General features: G+C 41.6%; 1 protein-coding gene across 1 annotated transcript in view; it reads left to right on the top strand.

The window, feature by feature from the left end:
* Positions 1 to 27766, top strand: part of astn1 (astrotactin 1) — a gene marked incomplete at both ends in the record, with an annotated part of 673839 nt that overhangs the window by 148489 nt on the left and 497584 nt on the right. The window contains 2 exons of the mRNA XM_080725574.1: positions 5435 to 5577; positions 12505 to 12654. Coding sequence (XP_080581700.1) covers positions 5435 to 5577; positions 12505 to 12654 — 293 coding nt within the window. The remainder of the gene's footprint in view (positions 1 to 5434; positions 5578 to 12504; positions 12655 to 27766) is intronic.

Here is a 27766-nt window from a genome sequence, read left to right as displayed (position 1 = left end):
GACCCTGGGATGATCAATCTGTGGCTGACTGTGCTCCTCATCCCCACTGGCACACCATAGAACAGATGAGAGGAGTTCATCAGGACAGCTTGCTCCTCCCCTCTGTGACCACCTCCAGACTGTCCTGTTTAACTCAAGCTTTGGAACTTCCTCACCGGCTGATTCTTTTTTTTGCATTGCTTGTGTTAATAGGTTTCCTTCCACCACCACCAACTCCTCCCCTTGGATAGGTGTCTGTGTGTGCGCATGTGTGCTCCTGCGTGCACACACACTCGCTCGCTCGCTCACTCACTAGTCACTACCCTATGTAGCTCTGTAATCCCCACATTGTCATCCATGAAGTTGTGAGGGTGGACAGGAAGGGTGACAATATGGCTCCTTGGGGAGCACCAGTGTTGGTGACATAGTCTGCAACCAAGCCTAGATCCACTTGCACTGACAGCTTCAAGGCCAACTGCTGTGGATGTATGGTATTGAAGATGCTTATGAAGTCAAAGAACAAGTCTCACATTGCTACCAGGAGCAGCATCTCAAAGATCTTCTTGACATGCAATGTCAAAACAATTAACTGGCATGTAGTCACTGAATGCACTGGGTGTCCCTTCTTAAACACCAGGACATTTTACTTTACTCAACCTCAGGAAGAGGTTGAATATATGCTGGAATGCAGCTGCCAACTGCCCAGTGCACACCTTGAGCACACAGGGGTTGTTGTTGTCTGGACCCCTGGCCTTGTTAATGCTGATCCTGTTAAGGGGTGGCCATATCTGAATGGGTATAGGAATCTGGGGATCTTAAGGTTGCTAGTTCACCAATCACTAATCTGCGTTAAAGTGTAATTGGGAGAACCAGTCTCACAAATCTGTCTGCAGTGATATTAAAACAAGTATAGGAGAAATGCTGTGGCTCTACACAAGAGGGAGGGTGGGTTGGAAATTAGGGTGACAAACTGCAGTCTCCTGGGATAGGATTAGGTGGAAGAGAGATGCGGATGGGAGAACTGGTGCTGGAGGGTGGGTCTGGGAAAGTAACATTGTAGAATTCCTTGGCTGCCGCCAGAGCCGCCTGAGTCAATACGGACAGTATTGAAGTTAGTGTATTATTGTGTATTATTATTATATTGTTGTTGTTATTATTTCATCATATCAAGACAAGCTCAAACTTGGATTTAGGTCGGAGATACTGATTTAAATGATTTTTTAACATACATGAAAATATAATCCATCTTGTTTTAGTCATTTTAGAATAGATAAACTACATTATTGGGTTATTCATATTCTGATAGTTTGGTGATGTGGTACAGTACAGCCACATGGACTTTCCCTCCCCAAAATGTCATCTCCCCATTCAGAATTATCTAATTTGTCTTTTTCAGTGGAGGGGGTGTGTCTAAAGAAATCTGATTTGCAATAAAACTGTGCAAGTTATCTCCACACAAACACTGGTTATTGTTTAGTAGCAACTTAGGCAATGCAAGAACATCTTATTTGACATAAATATGTGTTTCTTGTAAATGAGAGAAAGTAAAGTAGTTCTCACCACAAAAGTACAATTTCCGCCTAAACTAAAGGTGTGTTTAAAGGATAATATTTCAGTATTTCTTTAGGTAAATTGCATTCTGACTCTTTGTTGATGTAGAGTAGACACCTGGTTCACATCTCAGCAGATTTTATGAGGATAAGAGTGAGCATTCTCAAGTTATAGGCATTTTTGTCATCTTTGACCTAGGCGGATTTGCCTTTTTCAGAGATTGGGGTAGGTATAAAGAATAGCCAAAAAAACGAATTTCCCCCAAAAATAAAATGTCACAACAATCCATTTCATTAATGGGAGACCCTAAAGATAAGAAAAAACATGGTTGTGTTTGGTTATACCTCGGGTAGGGGTATCTCAAAATCGGACGGCCTCTGCTGCTAGACTATTAAGGGCATCATGTTATCAGGTTGAAAACAACAAAATTAGAGGAATTCAAAGCATTCAGACTTCGGCGCTTTGGAGCTTTTCGCTCTCTTTTTTCTTTTTACACGTTCTATTCACACAAAATACAGCAGGAGACATAACCAATTGTGTACTACATTATTTATTCAGCACAAACGTAGTAAAAAATACAGAGTACACAGTAACATTCTCTTGTCAACATTTTCCCTTCAATTCTGTAACATTGCATCATTGGCCAATACAACATTTATAGAGATGTCTCGCTCTCTCTCTGCGCGATGCAGCTGAAAATGCGTTTTTTACATGCATGTGCTTATTATGCTCTGAGCGAGTCCTGACTCTGGAATCTGATTAATATATATTCCTTGGCATTAAATATGAACCACCATTCAGTCAGCCCAAGGGGGCACCATGGGGTTGAGTTGACAAAGGGTGTGTGTGTGTTCGTGTGTGTGTGTGTGTGTGTGTGTGTGTGTGTGTGTGTGTGTGTGTGTGTGTGTGTGTGTGTGTGTGTGTGTGTGTGTGTGTGTGTGTGTGTGTGTGTGTGTGTGTGTGTGTGTGTGTGTGTGTGTGTGTGTGTGTGCGCGCGTGTGTGTGCGTGCAGTGGTGGAAAAAGTATACATTTTTCAATACTACAATATAGAAATACTTTGTTAGTCTGCACCCACACCAAAGTACCTATGAGAGTGGAATCCCCATTCCGCCAATGTATTTCAATGGGAATGGAGTGGTTTCATGCCAGTAGAGGATATCTGCGTGCTGTGCAGACTTTGCATTTATGCTGGAGCAGACACATTCTACGGTTTTCCCCCTCTGTCCAATCGGGTGAGTCGAAGGCGGAAAGGGGAGGGTTCTGGAAGTGACTGACAGGTGCGTCACGGGCTTTGGGACAGAATGTGCTCTTTGCGTTTTTAGTCAGCCACGCACAAAAAGAGTTTATCCGCTGGCGACCATACTTTGGTGTAGCTGCAGCCTTACAAGTAAAAGTCCGGAATTCTAAAAGTACAAACTTATTGGCATCAAAATGTACTTACCAACCAAAGTACCCAAAGTAAAATGAATGTCCCATTTAAAGTTTTCAAATGTATGAAAATCTATTTGAAAATTGCAGATCTACAAGCTTACAGTGCATCGCAATGCGACACATTGTGAGCTTCTAGATCTGCTATTTTCAAATGGTTAATATGTTTTGTGATAATAATCAATCTACAAAGTAACTTAGGTTTTCAAGCAAATATAGTGGAGTAAAGTGCAAAACAACAAAATTGTACTTACGTACAGTACTTAAGTGAATGTTACTTTACATCACATCACTGTGTGTATGTGTGTGTGTGTGTGTGTGTATGTGTCTGTCTGTCTGTCTGTGCGTGCGTGCGTGCGTGCGTGCGTGCGTGCGTGCGTGGAGGGAGGAATCAGCACATATAAGTAATGGGATTACGATGGTAACAATATCCAATATGCAAGAGGAGAAAAAATATGTAATTGAAGGTAATCAGATAGTATTAGTGAGATTAGTTATCAGGGGATTGTGTTGCTAATTACTAATTTTAATCAGGTAATTAGCGATCTGCAATGGATTCAATGCTCAAACATAACCATCCCTGTATGCAGAAAGCAGAAAGCTCGCAGGGCACAGTTTTACTGCTGATTGCTCTTCGAACATTTGCATAAGCGGCTCCACTGCCATGCACACTGGCAGGTTGAGAAGTGACACATGCTAGATAAGTGTCTGTAGCTGCGTTTACATGGCACTATAATCTTTGACTAATAATCAGAATAATATAGCTCAATCTGAATACAAATGTGTCATGTAAACACCACCAGTTTGAGAAGGATGCGGGATACCTTTGATAATCTATTCAACAGGAAGACATTAGGGCCTAATAAACATACAATCACTTATTCCAATCGTTTGTCTCTTTATTTATTCTCTGTGTGCATGTTTGCCTGACGTGGGGTAACAGTGACAAGTTAACGATAGAAGAGCTGTTCTACCAGCTTTTCAGTTTGCAGAATATAGACAGTGTCAGTAGCGAATGCGTTCGGCCTGAGAATACGGTCGGGGTCCTTAGATGACGTCACTTCTTTCTTCTTCTTTTGTGGTTTCCGGCAGACTAGATGCCTTGCGGCACATTGCTGCCCCGGAGAAGTCCTAATTTTTTCGAAAGACGTCACCTTTTTTACAACGTTTATTGTAGGCTCTTGAAAATAGAGACTCACGGAGGATAATGGTAACAATAGCTTAACATTACAAATAAGTATTGCAACGAAGAATAACTGTTCTTAATGAAAAATAACTGTTCTTAATAATAAATATCAGTTAAAGCAGAAATAAGCAGTTTTCTGCTGACATAAGCAGGAATCATGCAATTGCTTATTTCTTTTTTTTTCCTTTTTAAAAAAAATCGAACCTCTGTTCGAAGTGGAGCTGTGTGTGTGTGTGTGTGTGTGTGTGTGTGTGTGTGTGTGTGTGTGTGTGTGTGTGTGTGTGTGTGTGTGTGTGTGTGTCTGGCCTGGCCTGAACAACAGCGCCCTCGTGTGGTCACAAAAGGTTACTGCAGGCTACATACCCGGAGACAGACAGACAGACAAACAGACAAACAGACAGACAGACAGACAGACCCACACACACGGCCACGTATAGGGAGCTCCACACAGCTCCAAAAATTATATTCAGGCAGCTAACAATGCTCCCTAAAACAATCTAGTCTCTGTGGCGCTTCTAGGAGCCGCAGTATACCTCCAAAACTATTATTTTATCTGTAAGAAGCTCTGTCATTAGCAGCTCATTGGTGCATGAACCAGCTGACCGGGGCTAAAAGGATTGACAGACAGGGTCTAACCAATCTGAACAAGAACAAGAGGCGGTCCTGATTGGTCTGTTATTTTGGAGGGCACCCAGTTTAATCGACCAATGACAGAACTTATCACAGACAAAAATAATAGTTTTGGAGGCAGGTTGTAGCCCCAGGAAGTGTCTCACACACACACACCATTTCTTTTGGAAGCATTGTTAGCCGCCTGAATAAAATAAAATAAAAATACATTTTTAAAATAAGCAATTGCATGATTCCTGCCTATGTCAGCAGAAAACTGGTTATTTCTGCTTTAAAGGAGTAGTTCACCCCCAAAATGACTTTTTTTCTATTGATTACTCATGCCATGGAGACTAGAGTTCAATAATATTTGTTGGTTTTTGTCGCATTCCTAAGACAAAAATTTGATAACAATACATTTTCCCCCATTCGTTCCGGATGATTTCGAAACGGGTCACCATCCGGAATCAATGGGGGTAAATTTACTATTTACTAATTTTTGTCTTAGGAATGTGACAAAAACCAAAAAACATTATTGAACTCTACTCTCCATGGCATGAGTAATCAATAGAAAAAAAGTCATTTTGGGGGTGAACTACTCCTTTAAGTTGGATCTTATAATCAGAATGAATTCAATCAGACTGTCCGTGTGTGAACGTGCCCTTTCCCTTCTTCTGTAGGTATGAGTATGACATCACAGACCTGCGGCATCACCTGCAGCGAGAGTGCATGAATGGAGGAGAGGACTTTACCAGCCAGATGACCCGCACTCTGGACTCACTGCAGGGCTGCAACGACAAGACCAACATGGACCTCACACCCGGTACGTCAAACCCAGGGACGTGCTGGCCTTTAAGCGGGACAACTCCTGAACGGCCGGTTCATTCCTGGCCGGTCCAGGCCGGACATTAGGAAAAAATTAAAAATAAAATGTCGGCCTTCGTTCCATTTTGGGGGCTGGGCGGCCAACAAAGTAAATCGTCACTGTAACTCATGTACAGTAATTGGCCCACTGGCTTGTCACTTGTCATGATCTGAAATGGCAAATATTTGAGTAGCAGCAGCGCTATAGAGAGAGATCTCTCTCTATAGCACGCAATGAGGGCCTCTCCAACTCTTTTTCCCGGGCTGAATCAGGGGCCCAGCATGTCCCTGCGGTCAAACCCCGTGTTCCCTCCCGCCCCCTCAGATCTGGCAACGCCAACCTCCTAGAATTCACCCATAAAGCAAAAGTGGGTGACGGGGCACCCTGGGGTGCCGTGACGGCAGTCCAGGGGTGCCGCGAGATAATTTGATAATATTTGGAATTTATTTGGACACTTGAAAAAATTGTTGTCCTCGCAACATAATCACTAAAATATCGTCACTGTCGGGTAGAAACCTTGTATCTCAAAGTTTCAAATGTGTACATCTTTTGGTTAAGCAAAGCCCTGCTTCATCATACAAGACTGCATGTCGCACAAAACTAGTGAAAACAGCAGATCTACAAGCACACAACGCCTCGCGATGCAAGGCGTTGTGTGCTTGTAGATCTGCTGTTTTCACTAGTTTAGATCATTTTTAAAATGATAAATACAAAACAAAAGGTTTTGGACATACTAGGTTTCTACCCGACAACATGATATGCTATAAATATAATGTGCTGGGAGTAAAAATAATAATGTAGCGGTGCCTCGGATTTAAAACAAATATATATATGTGGGGTGCCCTGAGACAAAAAAAGTTTGGGAACCCCTGCCCTATGGATATAAAAGCCGCCCCCACCCTTGCCGTGTTCAAAGCCTCCCTCAAAACCCTTCCTTTTTAGACTTGCTTTCCCTTCCTAAACTCCACTCTCCATTTGGTTACCAGCCCTCCATCATTTAGCTGGGGACCACTTGGAACCCCCTCAAGGACCACTGGTGGTCCCCAAACCATTGGTTGAGAACCACTGTCCTAATCCTAATGTTGTTTGAATGGATTGGATCGAATGGCTTAAGCATTCATGAAGAGCAGTGGTTCTCTAGAGCAGGGGTTCCCAAACGTTTTTTGTCTCAGGGCACCCCATGAATATTTTTTTAATCCGAGACACCCCTACGTTATAATTTTCACTCTTATATTTATAGCATATCGTCGTTGTCGGTGGAAACCTTGTTTGCCCAAAACCGTTCGTTTTGTATTTATCATCTATAAAATGTACTAAGCTAGTGAAAATAGAAGATCTACAAGCACAGTGTGCTTGTAGAACGGCTGTTTTCACTAGTTTTGTGCGACAGTCTTGTATGATGAAGCAGGGCTTTGCTTTACCAAATGACGTACACATTTGAAACTTGGAGATACGAGGTTTCTGCCCGACAGAGACGATATTTTAGTGATTATGTTGCGAGGAAAACGTTGAGATAATAAGAACTGACTGAAAATAACTTTGTACTTCAAGATTAAAATGATAATAAATAGTTATAATATTTATATACAGTAAGTGTCCAAATAAATTCCTAATATTATCTCGCGGCACCCACTTTGAAAACCCCTGCTCTAGAGTGTATAAACGGAAGCAATGGACACTTAAGGCTCCATTTGGTTCCGTTTATACACTCTCCGAGTTGTAGGGGTCCTTGAAATTAATAAACCTGTTAAGGGTCCATTTGGAACCCCCTCAAGGAACCCTGACGGTCCCTTGACACCACTTGAGAAGCACCAATTAAAATGATTTTTGTATCTGTGCATAATTAAATGATGCACACGCAGAGATGTACTTGACTCCAGTACTTGAGTAAGAGTGCAGATACTCCTGGTCAAAATGCATTCCACTACAAGTAAAGGTAGCTCAGTCAAAATGATACTTGCTTTTAAATGTACTTAAAGGAGCTACATGTATAATCAACTTTTTTCTTGAAAAACGGACGCTAAAAAAAAGATAATGTTTCAAAAATATTTTTATAAAAAAGATAAAGCTTCATATATGTGTTTCTATTAAAAAATGACCACAAAAAGCGTAAAATAATGATAAAATAATAATTTTGGCCATTTTCAGACTGACTTTGTTTATATCCCTCTTCTATTCTTTTATATGGATTGATAAGGGTATAGAGGGTATCTTCACATTTCTAAAGTGACAATTTAAGGACCTTTTATTACCTCTAAAATGACAAACTAAACATTGCCCAAATTGTCAAATATATAGAGGCAGAAATTGTGAAAATATTTTCACAATTTTCACAATAGAGCTGTGTTATACCAAATGTAACGCCTCAATTTCTTGTGCTCGTCAGGGTGGGGGGGTCCCCAGTTAAAATATGATTATTCTGGGGGTTGCGGCCTGAAAAGGTTGAGAACCACTGTAATATTGGATCTTTCTGTCCTTGACAATAAGCAATCCTACTGTTTGAATCCTGTACAGACGCACATGGAGCAAAAATAATGATAGAAAAATACAAAGGATTATTTCTTTTTTCAACTTTGACACTCGACTTTGTCTGGTGGGAGTCGACTTGTGTAATGAAGTCGACTGAGTCGACTTATTCGTTAATGCCCTACTGTGCACCCTCATTTTATGAACATGCGTGTGCACAGATTTATACATCATGTTGCCCATAGCCTTTGCCCCTCTAATTTATACTGGCTGTGCTCCGGTGTCGACTGAAAATAGCAGATCTAGCTCACCGCGCACCGTGAGCTTGTAGATGAGCTATTTTCATACACATCAGGTGTAAATGTCTGCACAGAGCTTTATGCAAGTACCGTATTTTCCGGACTATAAGGCACACCGGACTATAAGGCGCACTGTCAATGAATGGTCTATTTTTTAACTGTTTTCATAAATAGATAGATAGATAGATAGATAGATACCTTTATTATCCCAAGGGGGAAATTCAGTAAATTCAGTAATTCGCCCCCCACGAAATAAGGCGCACCGGACTATAAGGCGCACATAATAGATGCTACCGTTGCGTTATGCATCCAACAGATGGAGCTGTGCTAAAGGGAATGTCAATGTCAATGAATGATCCATATATAAGGCGCACTGGACTATAAGGCGCACTGTAGTTTTTTGAGAAAATTAGAGAATACGGTAAAGAGAATAGCCCTGGCACCTTGACACACTAAAACCTGTATGATGAACTTTCCAACAAACGATATCATCGTTGTGGAAAGCTTGTATGTCCTAAACCGTTTGTTTTGTATTTATCATTTAAAAATTAGTTAAACTAGTGAAAACAGACGATCTACAAGCACACAACGCCTCATGGTGCAAGGCGTTGTGTGCTTGTGGATCTGCTATTTTCACTACTTTTGTGCGATGGCCTTGTATGATGAAGCAGTGCTTTGCTTTGCGAAAAAATTTACAAATTTGAAACTTGGAGATACAAGGTTTCTGCCCGACAGTGACAATATATGTAAACATTATTGTTGTACAGTATATTACGCATAATATTGGTGTTTGTACTTTGTAGTGGTGTTATAATGGTGTTAATAATGGTGTTGGGAACCTTCAAGATTAGGTTATTTTTCTCCTTGAGACTCACCTTTAAATAAAACTGGATAGCAACAGCTAGACTTGTTAGTTTAATTGTCCAAGCATTATGTATGGGAATAAACAATCTTTAAACAACAAATATACTTGAGTAATTTGACCAATTATTATTTATAATTGAAAGTGTGTTTGACAACAATATGTTGTTTTAATTGCTGGTAGGGTTATAATCTTAATATAATAAATACCAACCACAACCATATACACGTAATGTATAATAAACATTAAAAACACTTTTCTTATTTCTTAATAACAGTTAGAGAGGGCGTATTCCCAAACCTCTGGGGCTGCTGTTCTCGGATGCTCTGTATTCCCTGCACAGGGGCGTCACAAGGGGTAGGAAAGTGGGACTGAGTTACTAGGGCCCAAGGTGGAGGGGCCCTAATAGCTTTATCTATTGAAAAATAGCAGATATACAAGCTCACAGCGCGGCACCGAGTGCTGCGCTGCGAGCTTGTAGATCAGCTATTTTTGAAAAGTCGTGAAAATGTGTGCAAATCTTTGAATATGTCTTTTTTAAGCGAACATTTGTAACTCAAATCTTGCTTCCGGGGGGGTCCCTGGAACTAAATATTTTGAGATGGGGGTCCGTGGCCAAATTCATATCATTTTGGGGGTCCTTCACGTGAAAAAGTTTGAGCATCACTGACATGGAAACATGGGTTTTCTTGCACACATTTTCACAATTTTTCAAAAATAGCAGATCTACAAGCTCGCAGCGCGGCACTCGGTGCCGCGCTGTGAGCTTGTATATCTGCTATTTTTCAATAGTTAACATTCATGGGGGGCCCGCAGTGAATCCTTGTACCCAGGGCCCAGAATTTGGTGTGACGCCCCTGTCCCTGCATCACAAGAACATCGGCATACAACACTGTGCACACACATGCGAATAATCACGCCGCCGCCGCCACCGTTCTCCACACAGCAAATTACTGGACACAATTGAAATGATCACAAGTGGCTCGGATGTGTTGGAGTGGGCTGTCCTGGGTGGGACCCGCTCTTACCGAAAATGTGCTTTGGATAGAATGTCTGTTTGCGTAATCGGTGGACCTTAGAATCGAGTACAACCCCCGGGAGAGTTATGAAGTGGAACAGTTTTGATGCGGGAACACCCACTGAATAACAATTAGCAACAGGCGCACACAGGGGCGTCACACCAAATGCTGGGCCCTGGGTACAAGGATTCACTGCGGGCCCCCCATGAATGTTAACTATTGAAAAAATAGCAGATATACAAGCTCACAGCGCGGCACCGAGTGCCGCGCTGCGAGCTTGTAGATCTGCTATTTTTGAAAAATTGTGAAAATGTGTGCAAGAAACCTATGTTTCCATGTCCGTGATGCTCAAACTTTTTCATGTGAAGGACCCCCAAAATTATATGTATTTAGCCACGGACCCCCATCTCAAAAAATGTAGTTCCAGGGATCCCCCAGAAGCAAAATTTGAGTTACAAATGTTCGCTTAAAAAAATACATATATTCAAAGATTTGCACACATTTTCACGACTTTTAAAAAATAGCAGATATACAAGCTCGCAGCGCGGCACTCGGTGCCGCGCTGTGAGCTTGTATATCTGCTATTTTTCAATAGCTAAAGTTACTAGGGCCCCTCCAACTCGGGCCCCAGTAACTCAGTCCCACTTTCCTACCCCTTGTGTGACGCCCCTGGGCGCACACTCCCTAGATTCATCAGGAGCCGGGGTCCCGGTTCTAATGCGGTAAACAACCCCCCAAGAGAGGAGGGAAATGGAGTACAGGGGAACGCCATGGACACACGTGTGCATTAATATTCATCTTTCATAAGGAGGTTAGCCACTGAATTACACTGAAGTTTGGTAGAAAACCACAAACGCTTTGCTAAACATTACCTGCTGTCCGTTCGTTGCTTGAGGAATCTTCCTATTAGAATAATCTGCTGCAGCTGAATACATTAATAAAAATAAAAAAACAGGCATTATTTACTCACCTCTACTGTAACTTTACTATGAGCCATCCTATGATGTATTATAGGCCTTTACAGAATACAGTGTACCTGCATGGCGTGTTCTCTATATGCATTTGTATTGTATTAAGTAAGGGATAACGTCAGTGGTCATTATCAAGAAATGAAATCCTGACCGGCGGAGGTGGCATCAGCATGAAGGGATTTGTATTTCTCGATAACGACCGCTGAGCCAGACATTATTCCGCTTATTACACGGCTACTTAATACATAAATTAATAATTTGACTCAAAACTAAAAAAACTAAAAGTATTTCCTTGCTTACAGTTGTGAAAATATTGCTGCCCTTGGCGTCCGTCCACCCAGTGCAACACGGTCGCCTCGGAAAACACAAGGGGTTTGATCAGATAGAATCCATTTTCTGTTACTGCATCGTCTATTTCTCGCTTCAAATATAATAAAAAAAATAACACATTCTTGAGAGCAACGTTTAGTTGTAAGCGACACTGTGTGTTTGTTTACATGGCTGTCATGTTGGATACGGCATAAAGTTCATGCAGTGCGGCAGGTGCTTCGAGCCTTTGATTAGGCAGCGGTCTGTCATAGAGTGCAGCGGACTGTTATCCAGAAATAACACACTGCTGATTTCAGCGATTGACCAATCAGAATCAAGCATTCAACCAAACCGCGTATTAAAGTTCTATAACAACTGTAGCTTAAAGCCTCGAACAGGGTCGGGTCCGCGGTGGAAGGCTATCTTTTTGAGTCATAAAACTACAACGTTAACGCTCAAAAAGACTACACCGCCCTACACCGCGCCACCGCGGACCCGACTCTGTTCGAGGCTTTAGGCTTTTCTCTGCACTGAGCACATATTGGCACACCATGAGCCCACTGAGCACTGTATCCGCTTTTACTAATCATTCTTCTAATTACTATTTAATGTACTTGCATAGGCACCCGCTTAAGCTTTGCAGGAGTCGATGGTGCCGTTATGTTCCCGAGGCCTTATTCCTGTTTTATATTTTCTTTCTCCGTGTTCATATTTTTATTCTCCTTCAGACGTCTGTATCCTTTGAGACCTTGTTATTGCTGAGAACAGTATCATACATTTTGTATTTCTCTGCCAGATTTTGTCACTACCTGTAACTGTAAATGTTGTATCTCCTTGAGTGTACAACTGATCTTGGATACATTTTTTATCCATCTCTTCTAATCAACTTTTTATTAAACATAAATCTCTCTCTTGTTCTCTCTCTCTCTCTCTCTCTCTCTCTCCCCCCTTCTCTCCAGTGAATGACAACACCAAGCTGGCTCTAATGAACAAGTACAAGGACAACATCATCGCCACGAGCCCCATTGACAGCAACCACCAGCAGAACACCCTGCTCCCGCACAACACCTCCACCAGCCAGCGCAAGCGCCTCTCCAGCAACACCCGTGGTGAGTCCCTCTCTAGTCCAGTGGTTCACAACCTTTTCAAGCCGCGACCCCCAAAATAAAATACATTTTAAAAGGATCCTTGGCTAATACGACAAATATGCCTTAATTCATTATAATTGTCTTCTATAACTACAATGTAATATATATATATATATATATATATATATATATATATATATATATATATATTTTTTTTTTTAATTATTTATTATTATTTTTTTTCTTCTTTCACTTAACACAACAGAAGCCAAGATTTCTAACATTTCTAGCTGTTGCTGGTGCTGCCGTTCACTTACGCTTTATTTTGAAGAGCCTCGGAAGCTTTGTGCGCGTGCACGTGAGTGTCCGCTGACGATTGAGGAAGATAATCCATTTGTTTACAAACGCTTGTGAAACTAAAATCCTAACCGGGGCCGACCATTGCGGTAAAGTGTCGCCGTGAAAACAATCAGATCTCTGCTTTCCTGGCGTTCTTTACACCTTATTCAGAGATAAAGCCCTTTTTATGTTTCAGCATAGAATGGAAGAGTATGCAGCCTAGACGGTCCATTTTGTTTCTGTGCGAGCCACGTTATGACGTATGGACCAGGGTCTTTCACAGGGAACACAACATGCGCGCAGCTGCACGCTGCACAGTTAACCCCTTGTCTCGTTTCTCAACGAGACAACTTAGTTTTGGCACAGCGACCTCCAGTGGCCGTATCTCGTTACTGAACGAGTTTGGCCTCCAAGTTGTTAATATGGGAAATGCCTGTCGCAAGTTGATGATGTCATAAAACCATGTGTGGTCTATCCCTGTGGAATTTATGGCATGCATTTGCAAAAGAAAAAGACACACACATTTGAAATATTGATTTGAAGCTCATATTAACCATAGGAAGTATTAATTTAGTTTTTATTTTCACATGCATGCCATGAATTCCATAGGGATAGATCACACATGGTTTTATGACATCATCAACTTGCGACAGGCATTTCCCCTATTGAGTCAAGGAAGTTATTTAAGAAGGAAGGGAAACACGTGACCACATGGGCATGCGTATGGAGCTCAGCATGGGTGCCAGAACTCGCACCGGAAGTACGATAAAATACATGTCAGTGAAGCGACCGCAGTTTTCCCAGTGACCCTGAGCGCAAAGGTGGGGGCCGATGGGCAATAGGCTTCCCACACTCCCGCGCCCCCACCGTTGCGCTCAGGGCCGTTGGGAAAACCGTGGTCGCGTCAGTGAATGGAGCCGGCTTGATCAGCTCATGAACAAACCTGGAACAAAAACTATTTATTAACTACTTGTCATCTAATCTGTTCAGGAATATAAAAGAAGACATACCAAAGGTATTTTTACAATCACTTGCTTTTCGATGTGCACAGTACATAATGAAATAATAATAATAACAGTAAATAATAATCGTTTCTGCCTCCGAAGTATCGCGAGATTTGGTTCCCAGACAGGAAACGGTGGATAGTCTCGCGATACTTGGCTCGTTTAGAAACATACTTTTTGCTCTTTAGATACTGCTATAAAATGACACAGTGCACACATCGAAAATCCACACAGCACAAAGAAATGTGTGACATGCCTTCTTTTATTTTCCTGAGCTGAGTATGTTATAAAGATCTCACTTTTTCATAAATAGTGTTTGTTCATGTTCATGTGAGCTGCTGGGAGGCTGCTCCACAGTCTTCCACCGAACTTCCGGCTGCAGTTTGGCACCCATGGTGCGACGAATCTGCCGGTTGGAACTGCGAGATAGCGAAAGGGGCGTGGCTGTCTGTACCTCTTTATTTACCTTGTATTGAGTGAAAGATTAGCTATTTCTAGAAGGGTTAGGGTTAGTATTAATATTTAAGGTGTTTTTAATTTTACATTTTAGTTATAGAGGAAAATTATAATGTATTAAGGCATGCAGTATTTGTCGTATTAGCCAGGGATCCCTTTAACTGGGAAACCTCAAAATAATCATATTTGAACTGGGGACTCTCAACTGCGTTTGAAGACGATACGATTACTTCAACTTTTACCTACAGCAAAAACACTCAATGCTGCCACAATTCCTTGCATGTGTGTAGGCAAATCAGGGAGTAAATTGTGCCGGGAACACTGACAAAAAGCAATATGAAAAACGACAGAGATTGGCCATAGTTAGCGTGCGCTATAATAAGTACTGAAATTAAAAGGCTCAACCCTGAGCCCAATTTGTCCTGGAGAGGTGCCACTTGGTCCGGAAGAGTGTCTGTTGGAGTTATTGAATAATTTAGCCTCCAGGATTCATTTCTTCCATTACCTGTCAGTCATTCAGTGGAACCCGGTCTATTGCTGCCATGCCAAGCTATATTTTATTTCTTTATATCTTTATTCGTTATCCCACAGAAGCGATCATGTTTAATGCATTACTTGCCAAATGATATGTCAGTGGAGGTAGCTTAATATAATATGAACTATGACTCAGCTATATGTGTATTTGGGGAGCAGTGGCGAGTCATTCCCACACACACACACCTATTATAGCAGCGGGACACCAATGTGAGTTATAGAGCGCTCTGTGACTGTAGAGATGTCTGCTCTGCCTGAAGGCACATCCATCCAACCCTGCTGGAGGGTTTACTAAGCACACTGAAATGGAAGTAATGTCTGTGATGATTGTTTTATTATATAGTGTGTGTGTGTGTGTGTGTGTGTGTGTGTGTGTGTGTGTGTGTGTGTGTGTGTGTGTGTGTGTGTGTGTGTGTGTGTGTGTGTGTGTGTGTGTGTGTGTGTGTGTGTGTGTGTGTGTGTGTGTGTGTGTGTGTGTGTGTGTGTGTGTGTGTGTGTGTGTGCGTGCGTGCGTGCGTGCGTGCGTGCGTGCGTGCGTGCGTGCGTGCGTGCGTGCGTGCGTGCGTGTATATATATATATATATATATATATATATACACACACACATACATATACACATACATATAATTATTGGTGTTATTAGTATTATGGGTGCACCATTTAATCCTCAATGTTAAATTAAAGGACAACAAGGGTTCATATTTTAGATTGTAATTAGAGAAAATAAAAAGTGAGTGTTAAAATGTTTTCATTTGCTTCGTTCTATTGTTTTATCGCATTTACCGTGCTAAAATATGGGGCATGCGTACGCATGGAGGCATGCGTACAAGTGGCTCAATATGTCTTTTTAGACACAATAAGCCAGCAGTTTCTTTATTGCTATTTACAGTAACACTTCTAGCCCCCATACTGTAAGTCACATCCAACCATGAATGGTTGCATTGTATCTTGGGAATGGGCTTATTCTGTGTCAAATGATGTACTTAGCCACTTGTACGCATGCCCCCAACCACTGAAATAAGAATCTAAAAAAAAAAAAAAAAGTAGAAAAAAAAACAATAGAAAGAAGTAAATGAAATTATTTTAACACACATATCTTTTATGTTCTTTAATTACAATCTAAAATATGAAACCTTGTTATAAAAAACTAAAGTTGTCCTTTAAAGGACAATTCTGCAGTAGCCTTTTCTTTAACCTTATATCCCAGAACGAGTGTTACAGGATGATTTCTCTTCATAGGAAACAAGTGTCCAGAACTTTTCTGTGTTATCCTTTTAGCCTTAATGTCTGACTGTACCTCACGGAGAGATTTAGGATGTCTACAAAAAAGAAAGAAACTAAAAATAATACTTTTTGAGTGATAAAAATAAGCGATTTACCCGCACAACCCCACCGCTTGCAATCGGAGCTGTGGTGGACTCGGGATTAAAATAAATAATTAAATAAATAAAAAACTGTACCACTCGTTAGCAGTTTGTCAACCAGGAATGTAGGCCACCTATTATTTGTTTAATAATTATAAATACATATGATGTGCATGAAATAGTTTGGTAAGAGTGTACGCACTACTGTATTTAGAGTGAATAGTGCATTAATGCATTTTCTAAACCGTACAGTATTATACTTTGTTGACCGGGGTCCCAAAGGTGTCTGTCTATACATCAAGTCCCTTCTTGTTTTCCCAAATCGTTTAATCGAAAAATAGCAAATCTACAAGCTCACAACACATGAGCTTTGGAGATTTGCTTTTTTTCTGAGGAATGTTGATCTAATTTGACATGCCCAGAAAAGTGTCAATATAGGGCAGGGTTCCCCAATTAGTTTTCCCCAAGGGCCGAATTATGTCTCGGGTACCAAGCTGAGGGCCACAACATTGAATTATGTCTAGGGTACCAAGCTGAGGGCCACAACATTGAATTATGTCTAGGGTACCAAGCTGAGGGCCACAACATTGAATTATGTCTAGGGTACCAAGCTGAGGGCCACAACATTGAATTATGTCTAGGGTACCAAGCTGAGGGCCACAACATTGAATTATGTCTAGGGTACCAAGCTGAGGGCCACAACATTGAATTATGTCTAGGGTACCAAGCCGAGGGCCACAACATTGAATTATGTCTAGGGTACCAAGCCGAGGGCCACAACATTGAATTATGTCTAGGGTACCAAGCCGAGGGCCACAACATTGAATTATGTCTAGGGTACCAAGCCGAGGGCCACAACATTGAATTATGTCTAGGGTACCAAGCTGAGGGCCACAACATTGAATTATGTCTAGGGTACCAAGCCGAGGGCCACAACATTGAATTATGTCTAGGGTACCAAGCCGAGGGCCACAACATTGAATTATGTCTAGGGTACCAAGCCGAGGGCCACAACATTGAATTATGTCTAGGGTACCAAGCCGAGGGCCACAACATTGAATTATGTCTAGGGTACCAAGCCGAGGGCCACAACATTGAATTATGTCTAGGGTACCAAGCCGAGGGCCACAACATTGAATTATGTCTAGGGTACCAAGCCGAGGGCCACAACATTGAATTATGTCTAGGGTACCAAGCCGAGGGCCACAACATTGAATTATGTCTAGGGTACCAAGCCGAGGGCCACAACATTGAATTATGTCTAGGGTACCAAGCCGAGGGCCACAACATTGAATTATGTCTAGGGTACCAAGCCGAGGGCCACAACATTGAATTATGTCTAGGGTACCAAGCCGAGGGCCACAACATTGAATTATGTCTAGGGTACCAAGCCGAGGGCCACAACATTGAATTATGTCTAGGGTACCAAGCCGAGGGCCACAACATTGAATTATGTCTAGGGTACCAAGCCGAGGGCCACAACATTGAATTATGTCTAGGGTACCAAGCTGAGGGCCACAACATTGAATTATGTCTAGGGTACCAAGCCGAGGCCCACAACATTGCAGGGAGCGATGGCGGCGTTCCTGCTACTCCAGCGACAGTTCAGATATCGTCGTTGTCGGGTGAAAATCTTGTATGTCCAAAACCGTTCGTTTTGGATTTATAATTTTTTAATTTATTTAAACTAGTGAAAACAGCCGATCTACAAGCACAAAACGCCTCGCGGTGCGAGGCGTTTTGTGCTTGTAGATCTGCTGTTTTCACTACTTTTGTGCGACGGCCTTGTATGATTTGAGAAAGAACGTACACATTTGGAGATACGAGATTTCCAGCCGACAACGATGATATACTAGTGTTGTTGCTGCTCTTATACCACTATTATTACTGGGGTTGGTGTGGGCCAGACAGTAGCCAAATGGCCCGCGGGCCGCCTATTGGGGAACCCTGCTATAGGGTGATGTGGTTTTCCACTGTGGTTCTGTCCTGGCCAGAGTCTTAGACCAGAAAGTCCTTGGCGTCTGGTCCTTTCAGTCTTCTTCCTCTGTTCCTGCGTTTCCACCCACCAATGTCAACATCATCAACTTCCATCTCTCTGCGCTCTCACCTCCACCCACTCCATCATCGTCGGTGTCAACTGGCTAGAGAGAGAGAGAGAGAGAGAGAGAGAGAGAGAGTGAGAGGCAAGGAGCCATAAAGAGCGAGGGGGCGGAAAGAGGGGGGGAGGGTATAGAGAGGGGAGGTAGAGAAAGAGGTTTATAAGCCTGTGAAAAAGAGAGACAACATTGCATTATGCTAAATCATAAAACGGTAGGTTTTAGGGCATTAACGAAAAAGTCGACAAGTCGACTGAGACGATTTCATTACACAGGTCGACTCCCACCAGAGAAAGTCGAAAGTCGAAGTAAAGAAAAAAAAATCCTTTGTATATCATTAGTTTTGCTCCATGTGTGTGCGTCTGTACAGCATTCAAAAAGTAGGATTGCTTATTGTCAAGGTCCAAGGACGGAATGATCCAATATTACTATTACAGTGCTACATTACATTTGGTATAACATGGTTCTAGTGTGAAAATAGCAGATCTACATGCTCACAGCATGTAGATCTGCTATTTTCACAATTTCTGCCTCTATATATTTGACAAAATGGACAATGTTTAATTTGAGAAAACAATGTTGCACATTAACTTAATCATCTGGGGACCCCCCAAAATAATTGGGGGGTCGTGTGTGATGTGATGACGTCATCAAACGATAAAGTCGACTTCAACTCAACTTTTTACTGAGTCGAGTCGACTTACAAAAATCACAAGTCGTTAATGCCCTAGTAGTTTTGTCTCTTCAGTTGACATCAAATCGTGAGCCACTTTTAGCAGTGCATGGCCGAGCTCTGTAATCTCTGGCTGGGAGAGGAGACAGAAAAAAAAGCAATGCTGCAGCGTTGGTACTGTAGATATGAAGGAAATACTCTAGATATGGAAAATAATGTGGATATGAGAAAATGCCCAAGGCATTGTCTTGCAAGCAGTCAGCCTACCTTGAGAAGTGTGTTCCAGAACAGAACAGAGCGGCATGGCGGAACAGGATCGGATCTCACTCACTCACTCACTCACGCACGCACGCACGCACGCACGCTCGCTCGCTCGCTCGCTCACTCACTCGCTCACTCACTCACCCACTGACCGACTGGACGGACGGAGGGACGGACGGACGGACGGACGGACGGACGGACGGACGGACGGACGCACTCACTCACTCACTCACTCACTCACTCACTCACTCGCTCTTTCTTTCTTGACAACATGACTGTTGTGTTTTAACCCATTTAGGCCTAACCTATAGTTTAAAGGGATAGTTCACCCCCCAAAAATAAAATAAAATATTGATTACTTGTTGTTTTTGTCGCATTCCTAAGGCAATAATTTGATGACCAGCAGTGGTTCCCTACACAAAGCGCCTCCTTTGTTCCCTATGGAGACACAAAGAGTCTCCTCAAATTATTGGCTTAGGAATGCGACAAAAACAACACAAAATTATCCTTAAATTCTATTCTGCATGGGGTGAGTAATCGAGCCTAAAACGTGATAAGAATTCCCACGGTTCAGCCCCACGGCCCCGTTATCACGTCCAGGGACGTGTTAACTGGTTACCATGGTAACCAGGTGTCCCATGGTGCATCACGAATTCTGCTTTTGCCTTGTTCCCCTTCCTCATTCACATCCATTCTATCTGGGTTCGGTAAAATGGCCTTTTCCGTTTGTTTTCCCACCTCGCTTGTTTGGTCAAGACGGTGCCATGTTCTATGGACTATATCTAACTCATGCATCGCCGAGGTTGTATTCTTTCTTCTCTGTGTGAAAGACACGTTGAATGGCCGTAAACGAGGGCCGCCACCGAAAATCAGGTAAAAACAATAGTAAAGATTATGGGTGTAACGATACATTTTAACACATTCCCCGCCATTTAACAATACCTTCGTACTCTATGGTGCCTCTGGTCTCCATAGACTTCCATGTAATTCATAGTGCACGGATCATGCACACCCATGCCTAGATAATGCACCACGTGTGTCCACATTGCTCACAGCTTTCAAACAAAAAAATCCGAATGGAAATCCGTTCAGGCATTCATGAGATACAAGCCATTATGTTTTCCTAAAATGTAAACAAAGATGGCTGCCATGTTTGATAGATGGGGTTGCTATGGGGGTTAAACATGCAATTTCGCGATTTCTATCATGCCTACTACATTTTTTGGGGTCCAAAAAAATGTTTTGAAAAAAAAAAAATGTTTTGATTTTTTTTTTTTTTTTTCAAAATGGCGGAAATTCTCGGGACTATCGGGCCTGGCAGGGAAAGACATTGAAATAATCTCGGGACTATCGGGCCTGGCATGCAATGAGTTAATAGCGATTCGATACATATCACGATAAATGGTTGACGATACATGGACGAAATTGGTTCATTCATGGTGATACAATACGATTTGATTCAATAATTTAAAATCGATATAGTAAATATTTAACAAAGAAATTAAATCTGTGTGAAAGGTGTGGATAGTGCAGGTTTTTAAGTGAAACATGTATTATTATGGATATAAATAAGTAAACAGTGATTATCTGCCAAATACATGGACATTGTATATTGACAAACCTGCACCTTGACATGAACCCAGAGACACACATTTATCGATAGACCAGTGTAGCTATATGGAAATGAAAAGTAATTAAACCCCTCCTTTTAATTTTTACTTCTTAAAAATGCTAAATACAATGCACAAGTGGGTAGTATCGATACAATCGATGCTTTGCACTGCCGATTCGATACAATACAAAATAAAATGATACGATTAGATTTTAGCTGTTTTCATTTCGATAATCGATATACTTCGTTTTTTTAAGTTAAAAAAACGATATTTCAATACAGTTACTATATCGTTACACCCCTACTACATGGCAGTTAATCTACATTAGTTATGGCAAAACGTTATGGCAGCCCAAGTGTTAAAAGTATACCATCTTTGACAGTGTGAACACATATTCCTGTCCTTCGCTCTCTGCCCTTGGTGTCACACACCTGACTGCCATGGCTTTCAGAACGCTAATGAGAGCTCAAACAATGCTCCACTAGAGAGAGTGGAGGAGAGCAGAGGCCTTTATCAATAATAGACCTTGAGAACAAAGACCGTGTTTTCCACTGTCTTTGTGAGAAGAAGCCTTTGCTCTCTGCCTATCCCCTGACACTCCAATGGCTGATGCTCCGTTGGAGAACAACGTTGCCTCCAGAATTAAACGTGCAAACATGCATGCATTTAGTCGAGTCTGTTTCTATTGAACACTGGACGGAGTGCAAAGTGTTCAAAATAAGATAAGATATAAGATTAAAATAAGTGGATTAAATGTGCACATTCATTATCCTCATCGGCACTATCATGATGCTTGAAAGCACATACATCACCCACCCATGCAAACATCCAAGACACTTGTACGTGAAAGCCATTTTTGAAGGAGAACATTTAGCATTTTATTCACAAATATACTTGAAGTTGCTATATGTAGTTTTCTGCTGACAAAAGCAGGAAAACGGCAATTGCTTATTTTTATTTTTAAGTTTTATTTTATTATATTCAGGTGGCTAACAATGCTCCCTAAAAAAATGGAAAAAACACTGCCTAAGTACAATGTCAGAATGTTCAATGGCATTTAAAAAAATAGATGCGCTTCTACTATCTTGAATTGATTGAATACTTTATTAGTCAGAAATATAAAACAGCACGTGGTACAGTCAGACACTAAGGCTAAAAAGATAACACAGCAAGTCCTGGGCACTTTCCATTGTGGTCCTATGTAATTGAATTCACCAACATACACCAACACGGCGTTCTGTCATCAGCGCATCATAGCTGGGGGCGGAGTTCAAGCGTGGGGGAAAACATTACACCTACCCCCATTAGTAGAATGGGTATTTCCGTGTTTTTCAGTGTTTTTCAAATCCGATTTTTAAATAGTATAGCAATGTTTTAATTAATTGCAATGTCTTACATTGATTCCTTGGTTGCCAATGGACAAGAAATGATGCATTTAAAATTAAACAGCATAGGGATTAAATATTGTCTGATATTATTAAGGACTGGTAGCATCATTAAAGACCATGGGTTATCTATCCGTCTGGTATTAGACACTGTTGCATTTTATATGATAAATTAAACTTATCATATCAAAAATCGAAAAGCATTAATTAATCAATGATGGTTATAGAGCACATTAATTCAATTCCAGTAGTCTACAGCCATTAACAGCTTGTTATCATGCAAGGATTTACACACTGACACGACGCAATACAACACAATCCTATCCTAGTTTCAAACCTGCAGAAACTAGAGCTACTTTTAAACTGGCGTTGATCCTGCCATAATATTCAAAGATCAGGTCTCTATCCTACTTGAATTCACTACGACGTGTTCTATTAACATCATTGACGACTTAACGACTGTTGTTTTTTTTTATAATATAGTACGTTTAATTGATCATATATTGTAATTGTGTCTCTACCAGGTGATTAAAGACATAATGTAAACAGGTTTTGTAGCATAGAGGGAAGAGGGGGACCCACAGGTACTTATTGTGCAACTTTGACGCATACACGGGGGATAATCTGAGTCTGATTATAAACCACTTAATTACATTGATTCCTTACTGCCAATGGACAAAAAACTATCTGCATTAGCATCGGGATTAATTATTGTCCTTATAGGACTGGTCGGATCAATGCCATGGTTATCTGACTGATTTAATCACCTGGTAAGAGACACTTTCACATTTTCATGAACATGATCAATTACACTTATCACAATATGAAAAAACAAAGGCCATTAATTCAGCAATGATGTTCAAGGAACACGTTTTAGTGAATCCAAGGACACAGGAGGAGGATGCTATAGTTTGTATTAAGCAATGGGAATGGATTTACATATAGCACAGGCAAACCCATATCCACGTTTCAAATCTATTGACGACTAATGGGCCTGGCTGTTGGTTTTATATTGTGGCACGTTTAATTGATCATATCTCATAATATATGTGTCTCTACCAGGATTGAACACTGCATATGCAAACATGTTTTTTGTAACACAGGGAGTAGAGTAGATGGAGAGAAAAAACAGATCTCCGATCTCATGGAGATAACTTGGAGATAGCCTACAGAAACGACAGATCTCCATCTCAGTCAGTGCTTGTGTAATTTGCGGGGAATATATTAATCTGACTCTGATTACAAACCACTTGAACTCCGACTTCTATATCCTATATGCCAGGGGGAACATAACCCAATTGCGAGCTTTTTGATTTTTGGCACTGCATAGATTGGCAAAAATAGATTTGGTGTAGTGTAGACTGAATATGTGGTCAAAGTAAAGATCAAAGTTGGGTCCTGTTTTATTCCAGAGGTTTTGAAGAGGCAGGAGTAGTAGTTTAGATGAGGTGGCGAGGTACAGTAGCTCCGTGCAGCACAGCGGTGCGTTAGCCAGCCATTCATATACTAATTGCCGGACTATAAGCCGCAGCTTTTTTCCCATGTTTTGAACCCTGCGGCTATTTGCGTCCATTTCATGCCCATATATGGAGATCTCTGTATCTGTCTGTCTGTGTCCCTTTATGCCCGTATATGGAGATCTTTGTGATTCTGCGTCCATTTTATGCCCATATATGCTATATATGGAGATATTCAGAGATTTTTTGTTGACTCATGTGGCGTACGTGATGTCAGAGCCTTTTATCAAGTGATGTCACAATGAGTCAGCGCTTGCGCCGATTTCCTCCGGAACAGCCTGATGTCAACAATCAACCCCGCATAAGGAGATTCCGAACGTTTTGCGCCGGTTCGGGAAAACCGCGCGTCGGGTCGGGTCGAGACCCGGCATTGCACTCCGTGCCGCGGCGGGGAACGCGCGTGCCGAATCTGAAGCCGGTGGGACGAACGGTTCTCGAGATATGCGGATTACAGACAGACACACAGACAGACAGACAGACACGCAGAGACTTCTCGCATTTATAGATAGATAATAAGTGAACTTTACGATGGCGTGTGAACGATTGCGTTCCAGAAGTCCTTCTGATGGATTTTTCTTGGCTGTCAATGTCTCGATAGTCCCAAAAAAACGCTCTGAACGTGATTAAAACGATAGTGTACTGTGTACGCTGTATTAACTACATGGAGAAAAGTGCAGTGTTTACCCCCACGCCCAAACCGGTGTGTGCAGTTGGTCTCTAGAGGCAAATATTGTACGTTTTACTCCACTACCATTAGTTTCAGTATTTTTTACTTTTTACTTTGTATGTTGTGTCTGTGTCTTCTCATGCCACTGAACAGCAGTCGGTGTGCTTGTTTGGTCGCCGGTTGGGGAAAACAGAGAGTGTGTGTGTGTGTGTGTGTGTGTGTGTGTGTGTGTGTGTGTGTGTGTGTGTGTGTGTGTGTGTGTGTGTGTGTGTGTGTGTGTGTGTGTGTGTGTGTGTGTGTGTGTGTGTGTGTGTGTGTGTGTGTGTGTGTGTCACACTGAATCATTTTACACTCCCAAGTTTTAATTAAAAATAAAGAATGGAGAATGCTGCCAATTCATTATTCAGTGCTTCATTTGGGAGATGCAAGTCGGAGCACGCCTGAAGATGAAGATGTCTTGCGGCTTAGAGCTCGATTCCCCCATACGGCAGCTGTGAATAATCTGCTCAGTGGCTCTGGTGTCTCATGAAACCCCTAGAAGCATGAGAAATTGTATGCAAACACACACTGGTGGTGGCTTTCCTTTCCCCATGCAAGTAGTCATTTGGTGCGCTTGAAACAGCTAAGCAGAGCTCCTTCACGACACAAAACTGACTAATTGATAATTTGCTGAATCTCTATTGGGACAACAATATATCAATTGCTCTTCTATAACTGGCCAATTAACCATACACCACTAACCAGGCAGAGTCGCCACAAACAACCTTCTGGGAAATCCATTTTAAACGGTGTGGAAATTGGAATTGGGGGGGGGGGGGGATTACATTTTACAGGTGAAGACAAAACAACCCAATTCCACACAGAAGCTTTGAAAACGAGCAATGCTATTTATAATGTTACACAATTCGTACCTTTCTTTGTAAGGAACAGCTGAGCATAAACGGCTTGATTGAATCAAACACCAAAGAGTATTTGATTTATCTAAAGCTAACAAATGAGAAGGATGTTAGCAAACGACTGATAGAATTGGAGTTAATATTGTCAAGTTCGTTCAAGTTAGATTTGTATTAGGATCAAGGCTGCAGAAAACTTTGTGCTGAACCGAAGTTTGGTGAGGTTGTAAGAACTAAATAACGTAATTGCAGAGAAAACAAATTAAACACATTGCCTTGATGGTGTTCTTCGGCACTACTTGCACCTCTAAGACGTTCTAATTAGCTGTACATTTTCTTTTATTTCCACAATCTGCCAACATTGGACATGCGGTTTTGAAGGAACTTTGGCTGAGGAGGTTAGGAGGTAAACAACCTCTAAAACCCTTCTCCCTCTGACGGATAAACCCAACCAGATGGCAATATACCTTCATGGAGAGAGAAAAATAGCACTCACTTTGTCCACTGAAGAGAGTGTCTGTCAACAGAAATGGCGAGTGGAGAGGGCAACATCACAGTTCCAGCATTGTATTCAGCACTCAAAGTAGAGCTGCATTGAGTATGGAACCATTCTCTCCACAGAGTACTTGTTTAGTTTCGGCAGGCCGAAAAAAGTAGCCTATTATGCTTTCAAGTATGCTGCCAGCTTTAGTCGCGCTGCCAGCTTGATTGGGAGAATTGAACCCTTTTCTCATTTTTAGAGGATTGTAGTATAATCAAGTTCACCTGGAGACAAACAGGACCAGGAGTAGACACTTTCAAAGACACATGGGGATCTTAAGATATTTATCTACTTAAATCCTTTTTCCACTTCCAGACCAAATCAGTCTGTGAGAAAACAGCAGATAAACAAAGCTCACCATGCTTTTTGAGCTTAATCATAATGTTTGGCTATTTTCCCTAGATTTGTGACATGCCCTGCAGACCGCTGACATGTGGTTAAAAGACTTCCAGTCTGATTTGAACACAGACCTTGAGTCAAGAAGACATGCATTGGGTTGTGAGGATGGGTGAGGTCCAGCATTTGAAACTAAATCCACGTTAAAGGGATAGTTCATCCCCAAAATGACCTATTTTCTATCAATTACTCATATCTTTTTTAGTGTTTGTCAAATTCCTAAGCCAATCATTTGATGACCGACAGCAGTTCCCTATAGAGACACAAAGTACCTCAATTTTGTGTCCTTTTTAACAGGTGAAAGCGATCAACGCCAGATAGTTTGAATCAATTGCATTTGTTTTTTGTAGCGATAACATTCAGGACACATAGTAGGCTAAAACTGTTAATTCAGAGCAGTCTTTCAACTCAATAAGTACTACTGTATATAGAAAAGAGCACACAGCTGCAGTTTTGAGTTGTATTTATAACATATCTGGCATTTTGGCTGGCTGTCACATATAGGTGTCACATGGCGAAAATAGCAGGTCTACAAGAGCATGTCGCGGGCGCCCGCTGGCCCAGAAGTCCAGGCGCGTACCACATAATAGGCTCTAATGCAGCCCTGTCGGTGCCTAGCGGGTTCGAATCCCGATCCCGGCGACCTTTGCTGCGCGTCTTTCCTTGTCTCTCTCTCCTTGTTTCCTGTCCATCTTCATCATATCCTTTTTTTCCAGTTTTTAAGATGTCCAATCTGTGGCGATTTAGATCAGGTATTTTCAATGCACGACACAAGTACAGTATAAGTATAGATGGGGTTTCAGTCTCAGCTGCTGTGTTGTGCTCCCAACTCAAAGTCCTCGTCCTCCAAAATAAGCCATTTAATCAACATCTGTCTCAGTGAAGTTGGCCCCATGGGAAATAGGCTCTGTATCCTCAATGTCACCAAAACAATCATTGTGCATGTTGTAATCTGGGATCTGTAAGGTTGTTGACAATGAAAGCTTCAATGCCTCAATAAGTTTGTGTAAACCCAGTACAGGGCAGGCTGACCTGCTAGTGTAAATTTGCAGTGAAACCACATGTATGCGTTGTGAGTATGTTTTAAAAGATTATTTTCAAGAGTTTGGTGTGCATTCTCTAGTTACTATTCCTATATGTAATTCATAAGATATGGAATGCTAAATTACGCCAAAGAAAAAGTTGTGTTTTGGGGGGAGAAAGAAACAGATTAATGTGCCATTATTTTAATTATGCCACAGCATGAGACGGGGACTTTAATGCCGTTTCTGGTGTTGAGGTCATTGTTTCTGTTGTCATTATAGTTTATTTTTAAAACTTTAGTCATGTTGCTGTTGGTGCTGCTGTAGACACTTACTTACTTACTTAATCCTCTTCTTCCCGGATGGGAAAT

This window comes from Nannobrachium achirus, assembly GCF_963921795.1.
Source record: "Nannobrachium achirus genome assembly, chromosome: 5".
Taxonomy (NCBI): domain Eukaryota; kingdom Metazoa; phylum Chordata; class Actinopteri; order Myctophiformes; family Myctophidae; genus Nannobrachium; species Nannobrachium achirus.
This window is presented reverse-complemented; position numbering and strand designations above follow the sequence as displayed.